Genomic DNA, 15483 nt, shown 5'->3' with positions numbered 1-15483 from the left:
ATGTTTACACATAAAGCTATTTTCTTTGTGTATCTGCAAAAACAATAACAAATGCTATAAACTTTTATTGAGGCTTACTAACACTCCTGCATTTGGCAGTTGTCTCATGCCCTCCTGGCAAAGAATTGCAACCTCATGCCTATTTTGACTGCTGGTAATTCCAGGCATTTCTACTACTTTCTTTCACTGGAGGGTGAGAAAAAAACAAGAGAATGTTATCCTGGGATCCATAGTGATAGTGAAAGTTCCCTATTGTTCACTGCTGATTATAGACATGCCTTCATATAGCTGTTATTTGATTCCATCACCTTTCATGAGAGAAAGCCAGCTTGTAAATAGGACAGTGAAAACTGAAAAAAAAAAGAAAAAGAGTGAAAGAAAAACAAAAAAAAGATAGACAAATAAAGAGAGCCAAAAGCATGCCACTCAACACCTCTCCATTTTATCCATATTTCCCAAATTTACAGGCTAATTTCCAACTTGTTCCAATGTCCAAAATTTGGAGCAATGTTTCCAATTCTTAAAATATCACCTCTTTTTCTTCAGCTCAATGTTAAATAAGTAAAACTATGTTCCACCAGGCACCATGTCGATGATGAGGCTCTCCCCTCTCCCGTTTTTATATGTCGTCTACTGTTGTTCCATAGTTGTTATCATGAGGTCACAAATGTTGGAACCAGACGTGAGGGGCATGTGTCCTAGCATCTGAACTAGAACTGAACAATACAGAACAAGACGCATAATCTTAAAATTAGAGCTAAGCAATTTAGGAGTGCAATCAGTAAGCACCCTTTCTGCACAAAGGGTAATGGAAATCTGGGACTCTCTTCCCCAAAAGGCTGTGTGTGCTGGGTCAAGACTGCTCAAGCACTCCTATTTGAAAGTGATATGAACATGTGCATTCAGATAACTCTAGCTGTTCACAAACTGCTCAGGTCAGAAGGCGGCCCTCGGTCAACACTCGGCTTTCTTATTTAAAAAAAAATGATTGCTTTGCATCTGAAACAGTGTGACGTGTGGCGTCCAACAGTCACAACCTCCACAGGACTTTTATACTGCCCATGGTGAATCATGAATATGGTATTTTATAACTAGAGTGTTACGCCCTGTAATGAACAATGTATCAGGATCCATTGATTTGCTTTAGTACTGTAGTTATAGTTCTTCAATAACTAAAAAGTAATTAACTAGAATCTTCACAATCTGATATAATTGGCTTCTCAAACACAAAGCTTAAAGTACAGGTGATGTCATTAGCCAGCTTGGCTTAAAAGTTTTCAAAATATAATTTGCTTTTTAAATACCTCAGAAATCAGTTTCCATAGTAAATTAACAGAAAAACATATTTCACAATTACAATATCACACATTTTGCAGTCACGGGGAACGAATGGCGCTCGGCATTCATTACACTTACAGCTGCCCACAGACGTTTGGTGGGCTTTTGCCTGGCAACTTACGGTAATTAGAGGGCCATTTCAGCACGGTGCCCTCTACAAGGGATCTGGGATCTGTGTGAATAGGGAAAATAGCAGCATGTCTCTTCAACCAATCAGATTGAAGAATCCTTATTGAGACACGCAGAGTCTAAACCAGGAAGTGTAAGTTAGAATAATTAATTAAATGTAAAATCATGAAGAAAAATAAAGAGGGAAAGAAAGATGGGATTGAGAGGGATGAGACATTTTTTTTTAAATGTCATAACTCCAACATTAATTAACATCTGAAGGAATGAGACTCCGCACTTGTAAAAGTAAATGTTTAGTGCCAGAGAGAATATTTGGTAGCAATTAAGCCTTACCGTACCATTAAAAATGCACTTACACTTGAATGGACAAGCCCCAACCTTTTCTGCTCGTTTAGTGAGTAACTAGTGAGTAAGTACTGCAACTTCACGCCCTCCATGTATTTTAATACCGAGTCACTCGGCAAGGTACCAGTGTAGTGAAGCTGGAGGAGTAGGGCAAATTGGACAGCAGTTTCCTGACTTTCGCATTTATCTGTACCTATGCGGACATTGGAAGTTACTGTCCAATTTACTCCTTATTAACAGTGATCGCAGATAGCCTCGCTGTTATTTTTTTTTTTGAAATTCGTAGCCAATCGTTCCAATTCTTTGTCAAATCACAAACGCCAGAGGTCACCTTGCACACGCCAAGGATCACTCTGCGCCAATGCTCTTAGCCAAAAGGCCTAGAGCCACTGCACCGTTCCTGGAAGTACTGCAATACCAGGTTCGTGCCATGGAGGTGGATGGGTCAAGCCACCCCACTCGCTGTTATTACCTAGCGCAAAATCCGGGCTTAAATCTGTGCTTTGTTTCTCCAATAGCTATCACAATTGCTCACTCTCGGTCTTTCAACCTCACTGTCAGAATGTTTTTCTTTTTATAGCTGTCCCTAAAATGCACCCTCTCTCTCCCTCTTTCGCTCAAGTAAAATTGAGCAATTGGCAACAGTTTAATTAGGAAAGACTATGAGAATTTAGTATTTAAAAAAATCAAATGTTTTCAATCCATTCTTCAGCAAAAAGAAACAGAAATGTGACAGAATGAAGAGATAAAGCTTGTATTTGGGAATATCTAGAGAAGTCTTTTGATGCATGTGGTGAAACTCTACAAATTACGCATACTAAGGTTTTCCTCATTAGTTTTTCATTGGTAGTTTTCTGGCTGCTTTTCTGACTTTTCATTTCCAGGTTTCCTACCTCCAAGTTCTGATTTGCTGTTGTTTTATTTTGAGACAATCAATAAAGTGTGACACAAAGCTACATGAAAAGTGTAAATGAAAACATGACAGGAAAGTGTTACACTAAATGAAAAACTTTTAATATATGACTAGCCGATCTGTGTAATCAAGATCAATTTGAATATTTTAGGTCATGCAGGTTGGAGGATGGGGATATATAAATCAATGAGGGCACGGGGGCAGGAAGCAGACGGGAGTGGGAAGGGCGAGTTGTGAGGCAGGGAACTGGAGGTGGGGATGGATCGAGAAGGGAATGGGAGGGAGGGGACGGAGGAGGGGTAATGGGGAGAGGGTGGCGGATGGAGATGGGAGGGATGGAACTGCAGGCAGGTGTAGGGTTACTGCAAAGGTGTAGCAGCAACCTCCAGGGGGCAACTGCAATCAATGGAAGGATGAGGGGAATGTTATTGGTAGACAGCAGGTGGGTTCTAATAGAAAATACAGCTAGCAGAAAGGAGGATGCAAGAGTTGACAGCAGACATGCAGCTAATGATGAACGAGTGAGAATTAGAGCCTGCCCAGCCAGGGGAAGAGGATCGGAGGGGGATGTGTGGGAGGTTTTCTTTGTTGCTCGTTTCAATTAAAAGCTGGTAATTCCACTGTCTCTTCACCCATTCAGCGGCAAACATAATTGCTGGCTACTTGGATTTGCTGTTTTCCAGCCACTTGCTCTGTGGGGGGGGGGGGGGGGGCAGGTTGAACAGAAATATAGAGGAGGTGCGGGGCTAAGGGCACTGACTTTATAAGTTACATGGCAAAGCACAGCATACACAAGATATTGGAAATATATTGTATTGATCACAGCATTTTAGTAGACCTGAATATATCCAATTTTGCCAAAATAAACGTGATCAATTTCTATCACAGGATCTTAAATTGACAGTCATTCATCGGGAAGAGAACAGGTCTTTCCACTTGTCCATGAAGAACACAATTTGGTCATGATTTGTCCAGTACTAAGCCCGCAATAGAACGGGAAAGTACAATGAAGTCTTCAGTTTCATGTCAAACTGGAGTAAATACTTTTACTGCCTTCCTTACACTGTAGATCACAAAATTCCAGCATCAAATCACAGCTGTGTATTTCCACAAGATTATAATACTCACCATGCATCACCAAATATTATAACGGTAGAAATATTTTGAAGAGGCTCTTTTTGCTATATGTTGTCATGAACGTTGTGTCATATTTATTACTCGATGATAAGTTAGCACTCAAACATATGGAGTTATTTCTTCTAAGGCTGATTCTGAACACAGCATCAATGTATTCTTTTAAGTTATTGAACTAGGCAGCATTTATGGATACATATACTGTAAGCCTCCAAGTATAACTGTGCAAAATGAAATATCTGAAGAGAAGACATTCATGAAGCTTAAAAAATCACCACCACTAAAATCATTGTCTGGTCATTATCACATTGCTGTTTGTGGGAGCTCGCTGTGCATAAATTGGCTGCCACGTTTCCTACATTGCAACAGTGACTCCATTTCAAAAGTACTTCACTGACTGTAAAGTGGTTAGGGATGTCCTGAGATTGTGAAAGGCGCTATATAAATTCAAGTCTTTCTTTTAGATGACTGAGTTGACAACTTAGGCCCTGAAATCCCGGTCTCCCTGGGTCCGTACAGAGTATGTTCAGATCCGGGAAGGCATCGCAATGCGCATGCACCGAAAACCAGCTTTTCTGATCTGTCAAGTTTTAGCTTGACAGATCGCACACATCTTGGCAGCCAGGACATTCACATGGGCAAGATTGCTGTATTTGCCCATCTCTTGTCCTGAAAACTCTTGTGCCTGGTAAAAGCAGACACACAGCCTACTTTTACCAGCGTAAGAGTTTTAAAACATACAAAAACATATAAAAATAAAATTTTAAAAGCACATTTTAATGTTAAAAACCCTGTCCACTAAGGTAAGTTTATTTTAAACCATAATTTTAAAACTTAAAAAAAAAAAATCGGAAAAATATATCGTTTTTCTAAGGCATTTATTAACTTCAATTTAAATTAATGTTAAATGTGTGAATTTTTTTTCTATTGTTTATTGCCGTTTTGGTGTTGGGGGGTGTTTCTCAATCATAATAATGAGAACTCCTACTTATGGAGTTCCCATTATGATGAATGAGAACATACCTGGATTGGCTGCCCAATGCCATGTGACTCCAGCTCCACATCAGTCCAGATGTGCACGCGCTCCGATGCGCAGGGAGAGGAGGCCTCAGGACCGGGATCTCTGGTGGGCGCAGCAGCAAAAGGCAAGTGCACATCTTTTCTCTAGAATGGAGTCGAACGCCCGCGGGATGAAGGGACCGGGATTTCAGGGCTTTAGTGTTCATGGACAAGATGCCAGACAGCCACAATAATAGTAGAAATCCAAAACAATTTTAGTGGTGGTAGCAAATAAAAACTATTCAAGTTACAATACAAAGAGTAGGTAGCTATCTCTCTCAGCATACTGTTGCTAGTATCTCCATTGAATACACTACTTTCTATCATCTCGTTACAGAATTAGAAATGGGATATGAATGAGAGTCTATCAAGATAAGCTTTATGAAAGAAATTCACAAAAGAACCTATAGGAGTACTGCAAAATTAAATAGCAGAGCCCGGTAACTGTATTACTTTAAATATTAATAAAGCATATGTTGGTTGTGCATTCTTCATGCGTAGTTGAATGAAAAGCAGAATTCTTAGTGGGCTTTTCATTCTCTGGAACACACATCAACATGAATCAAGAATACTAAACAAGAAATTGATGTCTAATCTCTTCAATTGCTAAAAAGGATGACAAAACCAACAACTAATCTATCTTACACTAAGGTGTGGGTTAAGCATGTTCTGTGTCGCTGACTTGATTAATTGCTATCTGTTCTACAAACACCTTGAACAGTATGTCCCATTGCTAATTCTTCGTTGGTTAAAGCATTTCTTATAACTAATATTAAAGGAAGAATTTCCAATCACTAAAGTTAATGCATTAGTTACACAATGTAATATTTTAAAATCAGATAATCAGGATATAGCTTTTAAAAAGTGAAATTTAGCATAATTGTTTTGTAACATTATTTTCTTCTCCCCCTCTTCCCACAAAAAATACCCATGAGCTATAGTATGTACTGAAAACCTGCTCCCATGCATTCCAACATTGCTTAACCTGCTGCAAGGAAGTACACAACAACCAGGAACTGCCACTAGGTATCTTGCCAAGATATTGAAAGAATTTAGAAAGAATTTTATCAGTGGTATTTTGAGAGCTGGTGAAGGGTTTTTTGATTGGCTCCTGGAACATAAAGGGTTAGTTACCTCAAGACTTCTCCCACTTTGCAGCTGTAACTTTGACGGTAACCTCAAGCAGACAGACAGACAGACAAATAAATAAATAAAATAAAAATACATTTGTTGGCCCTGCATAAATAAATCTTTGCATGTAACATGGGGAGGAGCTCTTTACCTACACTGGCCAGCTGCTTAGGGTGTGACGGTTGAGAAATATATACAATTTAAGAAAAAATTAACCTAATTTGCTGCTTTGTTTATCAAATGCCTATGTTTTTTAAAAGAACGTTTAAATTTGTGAATTTTATTTAAAACCTCCCTCCAAATTTGAATAAAAGTGCAGTCATAGGGCTGGATTTTTGGCTTTTTGCGCTTTCGTCCGTTTCCGGGCGCAATTCGCGGCAAAGCCTAAAATTTAATGTGAGCGCCAGTGTGCAACTTTCACCAAATGCAAGTCCAAGAGGTGTTAGCGTTAACTCCGGTGTTGCAGCACTTTGTGCGCCGGAGTCAGAAGTCCTGGCACTGAAAGAAAATCGGCTGTTCTGTGCATGCGCAAATTTTTTTTTTCTTCCCGCGTTTCCGGTCTGGTCTCCAGTCACAAATGTTAAAGCAGGGTGCGGGCGCACGCGCATGTGCAGTACAACCGGGGCTGAATCAGCCATTTTACATTTGGATTTATCATGGAGGTGACGATTCCAGACAGCGTGCCAGGCGATTCAGTCGCGAGGCTAATGAAGCTCTAGTATGGGCTGTAGAAAGAAGACGGCAGGAGTTGCATCTTCGGGGTAGATCTAGACTACTGCCATCGATACTTAAAAGCATTTGGAGGCAGATGCCTCTGCTTTAGACACTGTAGTCAGCACTGGCACATAGTGCTGAAAGAAGTTTAATAATCTGACAAGGGTCATCAGAATGAGTACAATTTTAATTCATGCACTCCTTCATGACTTCAATTATAAATCTGACACACTATTTGTTCTCATGCTGTTGGTGCCTCTCAGCACTCTGTGGGTTGTCTCCTAAAATGCATGACACATAGGTAGGCTTAGTTCGGCACCCTATTTGCCATGAATGATCTTTAAACATTATTAAGATTGCTTTCTGAGATCTCATAAGATTGCTCCCCACTTCGATGTCCTCCCGATGAGCCATGTGCAACTTCCAAGCCTATTAAACAGAGGACTCTATTACATTCACACAGTATGGCATAAGTGCTTTGGTGGCTATCTGTGCCACAAGAGCAGATGGACCCTCTGGCAACCATTCCCATTTTCATCTTTGCAGGCAAAGAAGTTGCATAATCGCCGCAAGCAGGTGCGGACAGGCGGCGGTCCACCTCAGACCCTGCCACTCACCGACATTGAGGACAGAGTGGCAGGCCTCATCAGCGTCACTGGTCGGGCAGCTGCCGCTGGGGGCGCTGACCCGCATTCGGATACTGAGGGCAAGTCCTGCACACTCCCTGGGATAGGTTGGGGCAATGTCATGCAGTGTCTCTGGACTCGGGTTGGGCAATGTCCTGCACAATCCCTGGGATAGGTTGGGGCAATGTCCTGCAGTGTCTCTGGACTACGTTGGGGCAGTGAACTAGATATAATGGAGTAGCGGCGGTCCTTCAAATGAGCCTGCGCTATGCGACCTTCCTCATGTCACCTGCCCCTTCCCCTGCTGCTAACCACTCGTCTGTTGCTTTCTACTTCCAGATGACCAGCCACAGGCACAACATCTCTCAAGGGACCATTCCACATCAAGCCATCGCCTGGAGGAAGAGGAAGAAGAGGATACGGATGAGCCGACTCCAGCGCAGCATTAATCCACCCCTGTTCTACCACCGGCACGCAGCTCCTTTGAGGACAACGTGATGTTCTTAGGGTTCGATAAAATAGAGGTCCTGGGACCAGTGGCATGCAGCAACGCAGTGCTGGGGTTGAATCCCGCAGGCCATCTCTCCGGAGGGTGAGTCGGCAAATTCGGTCTGTCGACAGACAGGTAGATGTGGAACTGGACACGCTGGGAATGTCCAGTGAGAGCATCCAAGTCAGCCGTCAGCTCCTTGATGCCTTGGGTAGGATTCCCATGAGCATCGACAGTCTGAAAGCGACCAGTACGGATGTAGGTCACAGAGTTTCAGTGCGAGCTGCGATACCTGCGAGGCCATCAATGCCCACACGAGGCTGGTGGCCTCCAGCAGTGACACTAGAGTCCCCGAGAGTGTGGCACGAACCCTTGCAGAATATGGCGCATCACAGGCACAAGCTCTGCTTCAGCTTGGACAGGTGATGGGAGTACATGCCTGCCGCCATACTCTCTGCGTTCCCCACTGTCACACCCAACCACCTGTGACTGGCGAAGCCAATAAAGAGGCTAGCCAGTCAGAAGCTAGGACTACCACACCACGAGCTGTTCCAGTGCGTCCAGATGGCGTCTCCATTATATCTCTCCCCCCAACACAGCAGTGCTCTGGCAGCCTTGCTGCACGCCATCTTGGTGCCACTTTGAGTAGGAGCAGCAGGCAAGGAAGGGTGATTAGGAGAAGGGGAGCAAAAGATGGTGGGAAAAAATAGTGGGACAGGATATGATGTTGCTGCATTATATTGTTGATGCTGGATGCATCGTACATTTTATGGTACAGCATTATACTACAGATTATGTTAAAGTATCATACTGGATTATGTTGATAATGTTGTTGAATTATCACACTGCTGGATGCAGCTCATTTTAATTTAGGTCTCACAATAAAGGTTACATAGTTTACAATGTTACAATGTTTAATAAATGCTTTTGTTCATCTTAACCATTCCTGTGTAGTGTCCCATTTGCAGAAGAGGGTGAATAGTCAACATGGTGGGATAGAGTGGCCAGGCAATGCTCAAACATGCCATTCACTTCAAGCAAAACGTTCAATTATGAGCTGCCGACGTAAGGCTTTTGCAGCGGTGAAATCTCCACAATGCCTCTCCTGTGGTTGTGGTGGCATGGATTCCTCGCCAGGCTCGTCTTCGTTGTCTTCCTCCTCCTCTCTCCTGAGGTGGTCCTGCAGTCCCCAGTGGCAAATCCTGTCCCCTCATGATGGCTAAGTTGTGCAGCATGCAGCACACCACAATGAACTCAGAGACCTGCTGAGGGGAGTATTGCCGGCAGCCTCCAGAGTGGTCCAGGCATCGGAAGCGCTGCTTCAGCATTCCAATTATCTGTTCGATGATGTTGCGTGTGGCTGCATGGCTCTCATTATAGCGATGTTCGGCTTCTGTCTGAGGATTCCAGAGGGGTGTCATGAGCCAGATGGCGACGTCTTATCCTTTGCCCCCGAGCATCCAGCTCTGGCCTTGTGGTTGACGCTGGAACATGAGTGAGATGCTTTCATGCAAGATGAAAGCATCATGGATGTTCCCTGGATATTGGGCATTGACTGCTATGATGCGCTGGGTATGGTCGCAGACGTTCTGTACATTCGTGGAGTGGAATCCCTTTCGGTTTCGGAAAACCTCTGCATTCTGTAAAGGTGCTCGCAGGGCGATGTGCATACAGTTAAGGGCATCCTGAACCTTGGGGAAGCCAACAAATTGTCCAAAACCTACAGCCCTCTCATTTTGGGTCTCCCTGGTCATTGGGAATATTCTGAAGTCCATTCTGCATGCGTACAGTGCATTAGTCACCTGACGAATGCAGCAAGGCATAGCGTGCTGTGAGATGGAGCATATATCCCCTGCTGATGCCGGAAAGGAGCCGGAGGCATAGAAGGCAAGTGCCACGATGGGCAGTGCAGTCCTGTTGCCGCTGATACATGCAGACCTACAGCCCATGACCACCTCTTTTCGGAAGCGCAGCCTTCTAACGCACGGTGTCTCAGAGAGCTGGAGGTATGAGCGATGTTCCCTATAAACTCATGGGGTTAAGGCCTCCTCCCCATACGTCTGCGACCTTTTCAATTCCTTTACAAATGATCAATAATAAGCCTTCTTCCAGCTTGAAGCCGTATGGCAATGGCAGCCAGGATTACTGGCTCCCGATCTAGCACGGCCCCCATCTTTTAAAATGTCCTGAAATGTCCTTTATAAAACAAACTAGAAACTCATATAAACTTCACAATCAAAAGTATGCCGTAATACAGCGTTTTTCTCCCAATCCTTTTAATCACTCAACTGTGACTTTCTCCTCCGCTTTCAACATGGCGCCGTTAGTGCCTGGTGCGCCCTGGGTCCGTCTGGTTTTTCTGGCTGGGTTCTCGTGCGGATGTTAAATCAGGCAAAATGGTCGAAAATTCCACCCGGGGTGCTAGCGCAGCGATGCACGGCGACTTACGTCATCCAAATGGGTGGTTAGCGCTGCCGCAAAACCACTGGCGGAAGTTTTGCCCGGGTGGAAAATCTGGTGCGCCTCTTTTCATACCCCCCCAAAAAAAATCATTTTTGGGCCCCGCCAAGGCGCTAAATGGGGCGCAAATCAGATGAAAATCCAGCCCATAGAATCACAGTACCGGAAGCCATTCAGCCCATCATGCCTGTCTGACTCTTTGAAAGAGCTATCCAGTTGGTCCCACTCCCAGCTCTTTCCACATCACCCTGCAATTTTCTCCACTTCAATTCCCTTTAAAAGTTACTATTGAATCTGCTTCCACTACCCTTTCAGGCAGTGCAATCCAGACCATAATAACTCACTGCGTAAGTCACCTCTGGCTCTTTTGCCAATTATCTTAAAATCCGTGTCCTCTGGCTACCGACCATTCTGCCAGTGGAAATAGTTTCTACTTATTTACTCTCTTCGAACCCGTCATGATTTTGAACACCTCTATTAAATCTCCCCTTAAGCTTTCTGTAAGATCAATCCCAACTTTTCTACTCTCTCAATGTAACTGATGTCCCTCATTCCCAGTACCATTCTAGTAAATCTCCTCTGCACTTTCTCCAAGGCCTTGACATCCTGTCTAAAATGTGGTGCTCAGAATTGGACACAATACCCAAGCTGAGGCCAAGGGTGAGTATAACTTCTTTGCTTTTATACTCTATGCCTCTACTTATAAAGCCAAGGATTCCGTATGCCTTAAAAGTCTTTATCAACCTGTCCTGCCACCTTCAAAGATTGCTGTTTGTAATCCCCACAGGTCTCTCTGTTCCTGCGTCCCTTTTAAAATTGTACCATTTAGTCTATATTGCCTCACATCATTCTTCCTTCCAAAATGCATTACTTCACACTTCTCTACGTTATTCATTTCCCATGTCAACCCACTTCACCAGTCTGTCTGTATCCTCCTGAAATCTATTACTATCCTTTTAGTGCTCACTACTTTTCTGAGTTTTGTCTCATCTGCAAACTTTGAAATTATGCCCTGTATACCCAAGTCCAGGTTATTAATATACACTAAGAACAACGGTTCTAATACCAATCCGTGGGGGTACCACTGTATACTCCCCTCCAGTATGAAAAATACCGTTCAACACTACTCTCTGCTTTCTGCCCCTTAGCCAATTTTGTATTCACACCGCCACTGCCCCTTTAATCCCATGGACTTCAATTCTGCTAACAGGTCTATTATGTGGTACTTTATCAGTCCATCTAAAATTTGCTACTTAACTACGGTTTTTGAGTTCTACTCAATAAAACTGAAATGACTGGAATCATTTTAGAATACATTACAAAATACGTGCTACCAACGTTTCTGCATCACTCCCGGCCCCAGTACTTCCAGGGACAATGTCAGAATAGAAGAATTTAGTCCTCAAAAACAATTAAAGTCCCAGAACATTGTGTATTAAACCTGCAATTGAAATTGTTCAGTAACAATAAATCAGTGCCCCTGATAATATATTGTCTTACAAGGCATGACACCCCTGCTGTTATAAAAGTGTGCTCTTTGACTCTCAGTTGGCAACACTACAGAGATGCCTAGTCTATTTGAAATAAATGCTGCATGACATGCATGTTCCTTGTGCTTCACACTTGAGTATCACACTTCCATGCAACGTTTTCATATAAAACAGCCTAAAATCAGAACTCAATGACCGAAAAGGGAAATCTTTCAACAACAAAAATTCAACCACTTCAAATGCTTTTTCAAAGACCCGCTAATCTCTTTTCTTTCTCGAATAGTCAGTTTTCCAAAATAGTAACAGAAAATGCTGCAAACACTCAGCAGGTCAGACAGCATCTGTGATGAAAGGAAAAAAAGTTAATGCTTCAGGTCTCACAATACTTCTTCATCTGTAACATCTTCCAATCCTGATGAAGGCTCATTAGACCTAAAACATTACTTTCTTCCTTTCTCCACAGATGCTGCCTGCCCTATGTGCTGGGTGTTTGCAGTATTTTTTGTTTGTATTTCAGATTTCAAGCAACTAATATTTGCTCAAATATTCCAAGACTCAAAATAAGATTTCTAACATAACACAAAATTACATATTTTACAACAATTAAACTCACCTATAACTATCTCTTTACTGTTTCAAGTACCTCCTGTGACAAAAATGAAGCATTTTTGACTGGTATTTTATTTCTTTTTCCTTTCTTGTTCTGGTAACTTTGGAGGTAATCCCAGATTTAGTGAAAGGAACAAGCAGGGACAAAGAGGCATCTACATATTACTACCAAGGAAACAAATAGGGTTTATTACACAATTATATGTTAAGTACCGAACAGTTAGCGTTATTCTGTTCAGCAGCATCCTTGATAGTTTTCTAGCTAGATATGGACACTACAATTACAGGTATAAGGTTCAAAGGGTGCAAGAGATTACCTCAGCCAGCAAACATCCTACGGATCTTTCTAAATTAACTGTTTGATTGACAACTCTCAGTTTGAGAAACACTTGTTTTTAAATGTCCTTTGTTCTGGGGTATCTTCAAAATAATTTAGAGCTTCATCTCAGCTGCCTTACATCAAGTTGGCAGTCAACAACAACTTGCATTTATATAGCACCTTTAATGTAGTAAAACATCCCAAGATATTTCACAGGAGCGTCAAACAAAATTTCACCCCGAGCTACATAAGGAGATATTAGGTCAGGTGGCCAAAAGCTCGGTCATATAGGTATGTTTTAAGGAGCATCTTAAAGGAGGAGGGAAAGGTAGCGAGGCAGAGAGGTTTAAAGAGGGAATTCCAGAACGTAGGACCAAGACAACTGAAGGCATAGCAATGGTGGAGCGATTAAAATTGGGGATATGCAAGAGGCCAGAATTGGAGGAGTACAGAGATCTCAGAGGGTTGTAGGAGGTTGGAGAGATAGGGAAAGACGAGGCCATGGAGGGATTTAGAAATCAGGATGAGAATTTTTTAAATCGAGGTGTTGCCGAACCAGGAGTCGCCGAACCAGGAGTCAATGTAGGTTAGCGATGACCGGGTGATGGTGAACGGGACTTGGTGTGAGGTAGGATACGGGCTGCAGATATTTTGGATGAGCTCAAGTTTACGGAGGGTGAAGGCTGGCTAGGAGTGCATTGGAATAGTCCAGTCTAGAGGTAACAAAGGCATGGATGAGGGTTTGAGCAGATGAGCTGAGGCAGGGGTGGAGATTGGGCAATGGTACAGTGGTGGAAGTAGGCAGTCTTGGTGATGGACAGGATATGGGGTCGGAAGCTCAGCTCAGGGTCAAATAGGGTGGCAAGATTGCAAGTCAATCAGAAACCATCAGGGATAGGGTCAGCTCAGAGACTCTGTGGTAGCAAACAGCTTTTTAAGATGCAAGGGACCATGTTCTAAGAGTCAGTTTTATGTTGAGTGGTAACACAGAAGTACATTTATTATTTTCTTTAGAGTGTTGAAAACAACAAAGTCTGGAATTACTGTAAATCTATCTGTATTTCATACCCTTGATTTATTTGCTTACTGTTCAATAAATAATCTAAGCCATGGTCTGAACGAGAGTGAACTCTTCCATCTTTTGAAGTTGAGGAAACCATGTTGCAGTACGTGATATATCCTTTAAGCCTAAACACAGTGACAAGGGTTTCATTTTGATCCTAGGCTCAATATATTCATTCAGATTTTATGGATAACTGGTAAGTTTCTCTCTATCTGCCCAGCAATATCCATTCACGTATTAGCTTGGCAGCATTATCTAGAGCTTCATGGGAAAAATCCCAGGGTCCAGAGTCCCAGACCAGTTCAGGTCACTAATAAACTTTCTATGCATGTATAGCTAGGACCAGCGATGTACTTGGGGGCTGGTTTACAAGATTATCTGGAACCGAGTGGGATGAATCCCAATCCCAGTGTTAATGAGCTAGACTGCCTAATCAATCAACATTTCTTTGGGAGTACTCCTGACTTGCCTATTTCAAGTATTGGATTGCAAAGTCTGTCAGAGGACTGACTTGGTTGGGAACAGCAATTGCTAGGCACGTCATCTTGGATTGGCCTGCCTTTGACATACAAGTAGTCTCAGCTTTACATTTCTTCTTTTTGAGCACCAGCTATTTCTTATTTGAAATTTCTCACAGAACTCATTCTGTGCTGCCCTTACAAGATGGAGATATTTGAAGGCATTCATATATTGCCCAAAACTAGTGAAGAGATCTGGCAAAACATTTTAATATCTTGCAGTACATGCAATCTAATGGATAACGAACAAGGATAAAATCATGAATATTCATCAACTAGAAAGAAGCCAGACTACAAACACAGATATAATGATAAAGACCCAGATGTTGAGAACATATTCCTACACTGGATATAACACACTATCGCATGGGAACACCACCACCAGCAAATTCTCCTTCAAATCACACACCATCCTGACTTGGAAATATATAGCTGTTCCTTCATCATCGCTGGGTCAAAATCCTGGAACTCCCTCCCTAACAGCACTGTGGGACTACCTTCACCTCACGGACTGCAGCGGTTCAAGGCGGTGGCTCACCACCACCTTCTCAAGGGCAATTAGGAATGGCAATAAATGATGCCCACATCCCATGAATGAGAAAAAAAACCATGCTGTTATGCTGAGTGGTCCACTGTTTCACAGAAAACAAACAATCTCACTATACTGTTAACAGGAAAGCTTGATTTCACATTAGCAGCAGCTTGGCTTCCTCAAGCAGTGAGCCACTAAACAGATCACCATGTGATAGGGCATGTTGTGTACAGTTTAAGAATGTGTTTTCAACATCCAGGTCTTTACCTTCAAATCACAACAATAGAATAATACTGTATTCAAGAAGATTCATGGTGAGAAAGCAGAGGCTGATGTAAAAGCATCTGATGTTTGAATGAAGGATTGCAATAAAACTGGGCTCTTTTAACGGAGAGGCAATAGGAACAGTAAGGTAACATTCAAAGACAATCCTGTGGCAGGAGGAAAAGTAAGCAACAGTGTTGTTCTATTGCAACCTGTACAGGACATATGCTATCATCCCACTGCTGGGCAAGAACGGGGAGACAGTCATTAAGGACACTGAGGCAGTCAGGGCTCGCTGGAAGGAGCACTTTGAAGATTTCTTTAAATCGAGACTCTGCCTTTGACACGA

The 15483-nt window shown here is 42.7% G+C and overlaps 1 protein-coding gene across 6 annotated transcripts in view; it reads right to left on the bottom strand.

Moving 5' to 3' along the window:
* samtor (S-adenosylmethionine sensor upstream of mTORC1) overlaps positions 1-15483 on the bottom strand; it is a 181564-nt gene that overhangs the window by 106589 nt on the left and 59492 nt on the right. The window contains exons 2-3 of one of the 6 annotated variants that reach the window (XM_070900376.1): positions 279-350; positions 83-186 (exon numbers count right to left, since the gene is read on the bottom strand). The exons of 4 other annotated variants lie outside the window; for them this stretch is intronic. In XM_070900376.1, coding sequence (XP_070756477.1) covers positions 83-168 — 86 coding nt within the window. In that variant the 5' untranslated portion in view covers positions 169-186; positions 279-350. The remainder of the gene's footprint in view (positions 1-82; positions 187-278; positions 351-15483) is intronic. One more of the 6 variants, XM_070900377.1, reaches the window with a different exon arrangement.

This window comes from Pristiophorus japonicus, chromosome 15 (assembly GCF_044704955.1).
Source record: "Pristiophorus japonicus isolate sPriJap1 chromosome 15, sPriJap1.hap1, whole genome shotgun sequence".
NCBI classification, from domain to species: Eukaryota; Metazoa; Chordata; class Chondrichthyes; family Pristiophoridae; genus Pristiophorus; species Pristiophorus japonicus.
This window is presented reverse-complemented; position numbering and strand designations above follow the sequence as displayed.